We start from the raw sequence: 11,123 nt of genomic DNA, 5'->3' as shown, positions 1-11,123 counted from the left end.
TACAGTAACTTGTTTCCTCTTAGTCTGGGGGAAGGAGGCTATACTTCACCATTGCTATAACTATGGTGAAATGAGATTTTCTAAAATACTCTTGCACCAAACTAAACTAAAGTTATGGGGTTGTCTTCTGTCGCACATCCCAGAACACCAGTAGGCAAAAGGCCAAACACAATGCTGAAATTGCTTTTAGAGATAACAGCACCTCTTACACCTGCCCCAAACAAATGATAAAAATTCCAGTAATAAAAGATACATTTTTAACAGCCCCCAAATTCTTAACAATTGCATCAAATTTGTTTTCTTAAGGCCAATTCAATTTTTTTGTCTGATAGAGAAGCCACTCCTTTTCAAAGAACATAAGATTTCTCAAGCTCATTGTGTGCACTGTAGGCGTGGACTGGTAGAGAAGAGGCCCTGTTAAGTATACTCTTTTCCCTAGGGAACCACTATGATTCACTGAATACCACTAACAAAGGCTTCACACCAGGGTCTCCACAGTGATCAGTGATTCTTTCCTTTAAATTGGAACAGCAGTGAAATATCTTTTTCAATGAAGGCCAGTAAAATCCTTTTTTGGTAAGGTAACAGACAGAGCAAACTCCTTTGGACAGACTTGGTGTCTTGTTTGTCACCTTTAGTTCAGTGGAGTTTGTCCTCTGTGTTAAAACAGCACGAAGAGGCTGTTTCAAAAAGTCAGAATCCAACAATTTTGGAGAAGATCAGCTTGCGTTTCCTAACTACTCATCTCTAAGGCAGCAGGGAAACTTAATCTCGTTCTTTGGAAAAGGACAGTAGGGTTCTAAAGTGGGAAGAAAGCAGTTACCAGGTACTGTAGTTCTTTAAGATGTGTTGCAGTTGTGCACATTCACCCTGAAGATGCTCTGCACTCAAGCACTTTGGAAGACAAAGATGGTGAGAAGTGAAATGTGTATGAATAAGATAAGTATTAAGTATATATTAAGTATTACTTAAGAGCTTCAGTTAGTGATAAGTATTTTCTTTTCCATATTTAAGCAATTAACCATTTACGAACATCATATTATGGATTATTTCCATACAGCAACCCACTTTCCCCCAAAATCACAACTGTCTAGAGGTGGATCTTGGTGTTCTTTATGCTCTTTTAAGAGCTTCATCATTCTGAAAGCCTCTGCAATATATAGTGCCCATCCAGGTGAAGGTGCAGACAAGCTGCATGTGACAACTTGGCAGATGTCAGCAATGGAGACTTCTTAGAGAACCCAACACCACAGAGTGAATTCTGGTGGAACATGCCGCTGTCATGGAAGGCAGCTTTGCCTTGGCTGTTCTACAAGGCTGTACTGCAACTATCAAAATAAAACGTCCATACAAAGTCAGACTACAGGACCATCTAGCCCACCTCTCGTCTCTGACAGTGGTCAACAGCACATGCCTGACAGACAAGCTACAAATTGGAAAAGCCCATTGTGATACTTCTCAGAATAGTCACTTGAAAAGTCTTAGAAACTTCCTGCTTGTTTTTTAGTTTTAATATTTAATATGCCCTAATAGATTACTTTTTCATGGATTTGTCTACTTGTCTTTTCAAACCACATACACTTTTTTGTATCCACAACATCTTGTGACAAGGAATTCCATAGGTCAATTACATACTGTGAAAAAAAAAATTGCACACACACACCCTTTTCTTTTTTTCTTTGAATCTGATATCTGTTAGTTTCATTTGATGCTCCTACTTCTTCTAGTGGGCAAGACTGTGGACAATTACTCCCTTTTCACCTTCTCCCTTACACTCCTCCTTGCCCATCTCTTTTCCAGTTAACCACTTTCTGCATGAAGAGAGCTATGAATGTTAAGTTTTGTGCTCTTGGTATAACCAGTCTCAAGGACTGTTTGACTGACCTGATTCTGTAAAGATAAAATAAGGTCCTCCTGATGTTTGGCGTAAACAAGGATGTCTTAGCTCTAGAAACATGAGGTTCTAGAAAGAAGAAAAGGAGGTCAAGTCCCACGTTTAAGTAAAGCTTAGAAGCTTCTTTCGGAAGAAACTCATGACAGATCCACAGGAATACTGTGTCCAGAAAGCAAATAGTATGAAGAGGATCAATCAGCCAGTTACTTACTGCAAGCAAAAAAAATCCAATTATTTAAATACCAGCAAATAATCCATCCAGATTCAAACAGTGAGCCCAGGATTATCATGAGCAGCAAATGTAGGACTGACTGAGGAAAAAAGTCCTTGGCAGTTTGATCAAGTAAACCTTAACAAAAACAAGTCAGGAGCCAGACTACTTTTGTTTCCAGCAAATAATCCAAAATGACTGGAACTGTCGTGTTAGTACAAGATACAGGCCTGAAAGAATGCAAGCTGAGAATCCAGTCTGTTCTGTAAACTCATCTATAAGTCGATGATCTCCTTCACAGGTAAAGAAGAGGAATGGTTCAGCAGTGCCAGCCATTTAACTCCACGCACACAGAGACTATCCATATTCCGCTATGAGGAAGAGGCACAGCATTGAGATTCCTACTAGCAAACAAAAGTCTTGATACCAAAACCTCCTGCCACAGTGTGGAACCAGTACCAGAGATATGTATGTCAACCTTCCAGACATCGTAATGAGGAGCATTTCCAACAAACCATGATTGTCCAAAAGCTTATCTAGTCTTGGGAACAGAAATTTCAGTATGTGTCATTGGCATCCAATACTAAGTGGTCTATCTAGTGGCACAACATGATCTCCCACTGATGACTCCTACTTGTGAGGCTGTTTTAAAGGCCAAGATGAACCATGTAAAAGTGAACTTAATACTACTTCATGTACAGAGTACAAGTCAGCTGCTTCTGGAGAGGAGAGAATCTAATATCCCTCCTTTCATTTTTATGTTGTGGTATGCTCATCACCTAAACACAGCACAAAATGCTTGTATGAACTCTGCATTACCACAGCTTCCAGGACTCTGATGTGCACCTTACTCCTTTCAATACTAACAAGCCTAATTCTCTTGCCATTGGAACAGGCTCCTTAACTTAGAAGGGATGCAAACATCACAGAGTAGGAGGCAAGAGGAGGACACCTTGGTTATATTATCCAGTCTCACCACTGAAGTAGATGCTGAATGATTGTTGGGGCTTTCTATTGGTAATTTTCTTTTCTCACAGTAAACAAAGGCACTTTTGATGAAACTCATTGATGAATACAGGGAAGTAAATGTCATAAAAGCAGAGACAAACTAATCCCCATTTAAGGAGCACGTATACAATTGTACTCCCCTCACGCGCAACTGTTATAAAGCCAAAATGGTTTGCTATTCTCCTTTCCTCCCTTGTACTAGAAAACACTTCCTGTAAAATGCCTTCTCTCCAAGACATGTGGGAAACAGTTCTATGCCTCCCTACTGAATCTCTTAACTGAAGCAGTCTCTGAGACGTTTTTGAAAAGGGACAGACATGGAGATAGCAGAGCTGCAAAGAGACAAAACACATATGTTATCCTTCAGTACACAGTATCCACCATGCACAAAGACATACACAGACTCCAGGCTGAGGAGTACAGGGAGATGGAAGAAATAAGAGGCTGGAATTGCAGGATTTGCTCCTGATTCTCTATTGCACATGCTCCCAAGGTGCACTTGTGCTCAGAGCTGGGATCAGCAGATGCCCAAGACAAAGGAATACTACTATTTCCTTTGATGCTCTGGCTGCCCTAACATATCCTGAGGCTGAACAGGAGTTCACGGTCTAGGTATTTGGCTTGAGGTAAAGGACCAGTCTTGATATCCCTGGGAGTTTTTTTATTTGTTGGAAGCAGAAGAAAAATTTTCCAGGGACAAAGGATGCAAGACTTCACTGCTCCTGAAGCTGACAAAATTCATCCCTTCGAAATGAGGGTCTTAGACTGCAACGTACATTTCTCTGAATATTTCAGAAATCTTAAGAGACAAGATGTCTGACATACTGCTACTAAGTCATCACAGTTACACACGTGGTGTTGGCTACATCTAACATGCAATGCAAAGAAGTTCAGAAAACATGCTGGCTATAACTGAGTACAAATCATTATCCCAAAATGAGTGTGTGGGAGACTGGCAAAGCTGACAAAACAATTAACCTATGTTCATAATAAGCCAGCACTAATTGGTAATTTTCCAGACAAAGATGTAAGAATGCTGTTTCTACCAATGATCCTCTGAAGACAATCACCTTTCCTGGCCTAACTGTGCATTTAAGTCTCTATCCTCAAAACCTCTCTATAGTTTTCAGTGGTGGCTGTGACAACCTGAATGAAGAAACTAGGGAACAAAAACAGAGATGAGAGTTCCACAAGGATGTATATCCTATAGCTACTCAATCCTGCACATGAAACCCAGTGGAATAAGGGTAACTCAGATCCCCTGGGAGGAAGTAAGGAATGGAATCCGTTATTTACTGAAGCTAAATCTTATAGAGAAATAGCCCCTCCGACAGTTCTAGAACAGACCTGGAGGATATAGCCAACACCACACGTAGCAGGGTAGGCTATGAGAAGACAGACCGAAGGTCTTGAAGCCCACAGCTGCTGAGGATGTGCAGAAGTTTGAAGTAACAACTTCTGCAACTAAGTTTTCACTAATCATGAGCCGACAACTTGATGCACCAGTAGAAACATCTATCTTGGAGATCCATGGGTGGAATTCAATGATTACAGACAGAAGGGACATGATCTGAAAGTAACTTCACAAAATTTTACAAATCTCTTGGTTACTGATAGTATGTGACGGCAGCACAGGCAGCAGACAAATGCTGTGGAGATTCTTGAAGAACACAGCTGAAAAACGCAGAAAAAGTGAACAGGATCATGACTGTCTAGGAAATGAAAGATAAGACAATGAAGTAAGAAAGAGAACAGCTACATCAGAGAACTGCATTTTGGACAAATGAAATATTCAATGTCTGCCATATGCATGAGTAGAATAGAAATAGAAAAATGCATGTTCTGTCCTATGAATTCATGCCTGGAGCAAGTGATAGTGAAACTAATGGGGTATGAACATAATTATTTCATCTTCTCACAATTTATCTGGTCTTGAATGACAGAAAATATGCACAATCCAAGAGTGAACATGAACACAATCGTTTCAAGAGAAAACACTTTCCCCCTCTGACACTGTTTCTTCTGTCAGACATTTGGGTTGATCATTATCTACTTGCCAACACATGAGAATGATCTCTTAACACTGACTATACAGGATAGAAATGACAGGGGAGCTGTGGAATAAGAAAACAGATCAAACAGGCTGTTAGAATCTCTGAGGGCTCTGATACAAACAACAGGAGATTTTGTACCGTTGGAGAATTACAAGCATACCACTTGCTGTTTGACAAAGCAGAAGTTGCTAAATACTGAGTTTTCCTTTAACCTGGCACCAACAAAGAGCCAGAGCTGAAGCTGCTTTCTGTTCATTTTAAGGATGGGTGGATCTTCTCTCCAGTACATTTTCCAGCTGCTGATGTTGTTTTCTAACACAAGCAAATTAATTTTCATAGCATTAGGCAAATTTTAACTGGAGTGCTTCATCAAGCCACTATTGCAACTGATAGGAGCCACCTGGGCCTTAGGGTTCAAGCTTGGGTCTGAAAGCATCAGCCAATTTAAGAAGTTTATAAAGCCTAAACAAACAGAAATGAAAATACAAAAATAAGCCACACAGAACATAAGCATCCAACACTGAAACATAAAGACAGATTTAAAATCCTGTCCAATATAATGACAGCAAATATTTTGGGGGTGTGAATTAATAACTGAAATTATAACCAAAACAAACAAATGAAATTACTTTATTCAAACCAATAATTTCTATGGCTCTGTGCCAAAATTCAAGATGGCAACCAACACGGATGTCTCCAGTCATATGTTCTCATATTTTTCTCTGCTAATGGTTGCCATGTGATGACAGCAGAGAATCTTGGCTGTTACCAGAGTAGGAGAGACTGAAATGGTTGAGCAAATGAGACTTTATGTTCAAACTTGGACCTTAGGAAGAACAATACAGACAGCTGGAGGATCTCTGTCTTATAGAAAGATCTCACAGTTAGTGATTAGGAAGGGGTGGGAGGAAAGGACCCCAAGACTCAGGCAAATAAGCTTTCAGAGGCAATCATTCACCTCAGCTTGCACATGTATCACCAGCTTCCACAGATGTTCAGGTACTCTCCTTAGTGGGTTGTCCTCTCACCAGGGCCGCCTCTTCACTCTTTCCTGGGCGTTATGGGAGTGTGGTGGTATGAAGTCACTGCTGCTTTTTCCTTTGCCCCATACTTGAAGCAACATCCTGGATTCCTCACCTAGTGTTCAGTGTTAGTCCTTCTCTGCAAGCAGAGGCTGTAAAAAACACAAAGCGAAGATTTTGAGTAAACACAGGGGACTGTTTTGTGAGAAAAACTGCTGCACTGCTCTGCAAATCTCAGCCGTCATCAGAAATGTTGATCTCCCTATCACACAACCTCTCTCTACAGTAACAGATGAGATCACAGATCAGTATGACAAAACCTAACTTAATAAGCTACTGTGTGAAAAAGTACTCTTGGTATTCCTCTCAAGCCCCAGAATACCTTCTTCACTCTTCGCCTCTGACTCATCTGACTCATGTCTTCACATGCTCCTCCAGTAGCTTTAAATCCTTCTTCCATATCAGTATGCTTTGTCTCTTTCTTTGTGTCTTTTACTCATTCGCTTGCATGGGACTCTATTCCCCCACTCCAAAAGATGCTGAGGACCTTGGTGCAAGAGAGATGGGGGTGTGAAAAGGTTGATCTTTAAAAGAAACAAAATGGGGATAAGTAAAAAATTTTTTCTTCCCGTTGTTACAGGGATAGATTTTAGTTCTATGTACTGCAACATTTTCCTACTTAGGCATGTTATGGGAAAAAGTCAATGTCATCTTCACTTCTTTTACTTAAAAATCCTTAGACAGTCCTTTAAAAAGAAAAATCCAAAACACTTAGAAATGTACCAAGTTTATTTTGGACAGTTTGCATTTTACAGCAAATCTAGTAGGTAAAGCTTGTTCTGTGTATTTAGCACATCAGCTTGCTCCTAAATGTGAGTGACATTTGTTGAGAGGTGTTTATTAAAAATATTGCTATATTTTAAAAAATACGCTCTCCTTGAAACCCCAGCATAGAGCCAAACATCACACAGCACAGAGGATCTGGAAAAATGTTTAGAAAGTAGGATTGCCAGCTATGTCACTGCACAGAAAGTTTGGAACCTGAATCAGGAACCAAACTGTCAACCATGTGTATTAAGATAGGATACCAGTCCAGAAACCTATCCCTTGGCAATATGCTGAAATTAAGGGAAAAAAGGCACATGAGAGAGGCAGCCAACTTCAACCTAATCTTCCTGTTTTGAAGAGACTTTTGAGCCTTCCTTTTCCTACAGAAATGCACAGTGCAGTTTGTCTTCTCACAAACTGAATTAAAATCACTTTGTGTGAGTTCCTCTTGTATGGCTACCTTGAGGACTCAACACAGAGAGGGGCATTCCTACGTCTGCAAGTCAATATGTAGGTTCCTACCATGAGTGCAGCTCATGGCCAATGCAATAATTTCATAAATATTAATGTATATAATTCTATGAAGTTTTATCATTTCAAAACTACTGGTGAGCATTCCACCTCCTTCTCGTTGAGTAGGTTGAAGTTCTGGTTGAGTATGGGGGGCAGGAAAAAACCTGATTCCTGACAGCAGCCAACATTAAGGGTTGATTCTCTGTAGTGATAAGAGTCATTGCAGTGAATCACCACATACAACAGAATGAATCTCCTTTATTCTCTGCCTGCCAGGAGGTGTTAAAGTATCTGTCTGTATGTCTGTCCACATGTTTACATACTATTATGTCATCCATGACTGCACCTCAAAAAACTTTAACACTTTTGTACTTAGAACAGTTACATAGAGGGAAGAAAAGGATTACCTCCATTTTACGGGTATGATTCTGAGTCACAAGGAAATCACAGGAGTTGTGTAAAGTCATTTAAAGGATACCTGCACACTAAAATTCAGTGCCATATAGACTTTCCCAGCACAGACGTACACAGCCTTGGTCAGACACCAGCACCTAATCTAGTCTGCTTCCAAGCTGCAGGAATGAGACAGAGCAGAGCACTAGGCTAGATGACAGTACTGGGTCAGGGACCCATGCTAACATTTTTTAGAGCTAGTTTGGGCTGTTTCATCATACCCACAGCAAGTCTGTGGCACAACTGAGATGCATGTCGAAGCCTCCTGAATCTAGTGTTGAAAACAGCAACTTCCTTTCTCCCTGAAAAGCTCTGATAATCCTAGAAATTCAGATTTTTTATCCCTGAGCAGAGGGAATTTCTAACCCTAGAGTGATGCCCAGCATTCTCTTGATAATATATAGTGCAACTAAGAAAGGCAATAAATAGATGGGGTTTATTTATATCCATGGGTGACTGACACTAGCAAGCCAGGACAGCTGACAACAGAAGGCCAGCCTTCCCTCCCCCATATTTTGGGCACAATTTCAAGTCGGCTCGCTGGACTGGGCAGGCAAGGGAAAGCAGCAGTTCCAAGTCATGAAAATTTACTTGGGGGGGGGGGAGGTGGGGTGTGACACAAGCAGTACACACAACTGTATTCAAGTGAAGTCTCCCTGCATGAAAAGAGCAGTGAGCAGCCTCGTTAACAAGTGCAGAAATAGCAGTGGAAGCCAGCATGAGCCTTCCTGCTCCCCATGTTACAGAGAAGACACTGGGTGGGCTCCTCACCCTGACTGTTAATGCCCTTCTGTACTTGACAGCCTTCATTCTGATTTCTCTTATTCAGCTCCCTACTCCCTGGTTTGTTGTGGCTCTCTTCTCTGGCTCTTCCCCACATTTCATTTCATAACTTCAGACACTCCTTTTACCCTATTCACACACATTTTGGCTTCTATTTTTAGTCTCAATAAAATAATGCCAGATTAAAACAAAATCCAATTTGGATGGGCAAAGTCATCCTCTCTATAGGTAGCTTAATGCCAAAGGGCCAGATGTGAGACAGAAGTAGCCAATATATTATATAACCTCTCCCCAGTCTTTGCACACCTGATCTTGAATGACATTTCCAACACAGCAAGGAAATACAGGCAGTTTGCCATCACCTAACTACTGAGAACAAGCAATGCTCAGCCTCCAGTCAGGCAAAAATGCCAACTGCCTGAAGTCATTACTTATCCTGCTTCGGAGTTTTCTTTGAGTCTGTCAGAAGTGAAGGCTCCTAAAATCCAAGCTGGGTTCTAGTTCTTAAACAGGGAAGCCAATTTCTAAAGACTGTCCTTTCCTTTTCTCCTGCTTTCCCAGTGGTCCTGAGACTTGGAATGTCCTTTCAGTGGCACGAGATCAGTAGCAACAGGAAAAACCTCCTTCCTTTCATAAAAGAAAGGCAAAAGGTTGACTAAAGGTGTGAGAGGCAGGCTGCTCTCACAAGTTAAGGAATAAATGTCATTTCTGATCATTAGAAGTGAACACTGACCCTCAGCTCTAGCTGAGAGGCGATGGCTGAGTTGGAATTTATCTTCTTAACATCATCTGAGAAGGGCCTGGAATGGTGCTTTTGGCAGAGCTTTACACTCTGCTGGGATTTAATGAGACTTACACACAGTTATCTGATAACTGGATAAACTCAAACATAGTCATGCCCTGTTGATAATTTGTATCTATTTTAAAGGTATTGGTTAGAGACATCGATATTTGCTCATTTCTAGTCATAAGACAATGGTTCCCTGCTCCTTCAGAGAGTACCAAAAAATGGGGTAAGGAGGTCTTTCCCTTCTGGTTCATCTGGTACTACAGGCTTGTCTGTCATTATCTGACCTGGGACAGATGCAACAACTATAGCAGGGAGATAAATTATCTTTTCCCCCATCCTGTTTGCCCTCTTTATGAAACTGTGGAAGTCAGCAGGGGAGAGAGAGAGAAGATCCAGGATGTTTTAATGATGCTTGAAAGAACAATGGCTTTAGGAAGATAATTCTAAGAACAAATGCGAAACAAATATCCTCCATTGTAACTGATTCTTTGCCCTCCCAAAAAGTGAGGCACAATAGTAGGATTCACCTCAAGCTCCACTGCTTTCCAAAATATGATAAAACAGACTGATTCTGTTTCTCAGTAACTCTTTCTCTGTACGGAGATGGCACTACAGAGAGAGATGGTGACAGAATGTTATTACCACTGTTGACAAAGGCTGTATGCACGGTGAGAGGCTGCACTGGAAAAGTTTGATGCAAGGTGCTGGATATCACACTGCTGTTCCCTTTCAGTGACCCACCCAGAGCTTCTCAGCCAGACAGGTGGTTCTGGAAGGATGTATGTGGAAGAGCTCATCATTACTCCATTCCTGGATTAGAATAAGTAATGACGTGACATAAAAACTTGCTCTTTTGTGTCATAAGGTATCTTGTGCCTGAGTAGCCAAAGTAGTCTGAGGTAGAGGTTACTTGAGGTGCCCATTTGAAGGTCACCTTTCAAAGTCAAGACCACTTGTGCAGTCAGTCACAGCAACAAGAGAGAACCAGGAGGGTGGCAAATGAAGACTGGAATTAAAAGGATTAGTGGGAGGGAGAAGGCATACCAGCAATGTGCTGTGCAGAAACCTGAGTGATTTCTTTTCCCAGCTGCTCCTGATGAAGGATTTGGACAGTGTGGTGAGACCAGCTGAAATCATAGCCAGGGTTCCTCTTGGGAATGTGGTAACAACATAAAAATAAATACATTGGTGTTCAACAATCTACTGCCTTCCAAGGCTGCAGGGGAGCCTGGCAGAAGCTGAGGAAGCCTGGACAAGTCTGGGCAGCTGGGAATTCCACCCTACTGTAGCAAATGGCTGGGAGTCTGACACAGGCCATGCACAGTAGCAACAGTACATATCCCATCCCATCCCATCCTATCCTCACCCTTTGTGCTCCAAGAGAGTTGAGAGACACTGGCTGATAAAAGAATCACCAAATCCCAGGCATTTTCTTTGTTTAGATCTGGCAAACAATACAAAGCGATTGTATGCATCTTGTTTCAATGCCTGTTGTGTTTACTTGCCTTTTTTTTTCTTTTGCTGGTGCAGGACAATTTTGAAGCTTGTACTTTTGCACACCTGCTAA

General features: G+C 41.3%; 1 protein-coding gene across 6 annotated transcripts in view; it reads right to left on the bottom strand.

Annotated features, from left to right (window-relative positions):
- Window positions 1-5,781: 5,781 nt before the first annotated feature.
- Window positions 5,782-11,123, bottom strand: part of TTLL5 (tubulin tyrosine ligase like 5) — a 144,142-nt gene continuing 138,800 nt past the window's right edge. For 4 of the 6 annotated variants that reach the window (XM_072865304.1, XM_072865302.1, XM_072865308.1 and 1 more), the window contains one exon: window positions 6,594-6,736. In XM_072865304.1, the coding sequence (XP_072721405.1) occupies window positions 6,651-6,736 (86 nt within the window). In that variant the 3' untranslated portion in view covers window positions 6,594-6,650. Of the gene's footprint in view, window positions 6,342-6,593; window positions 6,737-11,123 lie in introns of those variants that run through there. The other 2 variants (XM_072865306.1, XM_072865307.1) reach the window with 1 other exon arrangement.

The sequence above is a fragment of the Ciconia boyciana genome, chromosome 6 (assembly GCF_034638445.1).
Source record: "Ciconia boyciana chromosome 6, ASM3463844v1, whole genome shotgun sequence".
Lineage (NCBI taxonomy): Eukaryota > Metazoa > Chordata > Aves > Ciconiiformes > Ciconiidae > Ciconia > Ciconia boyciana.
The sequence above is the reverse complement of the archived record's forward strand: the minus strand, read 5'-3'. Positions and strand labels throughout refer to the sequence as shown.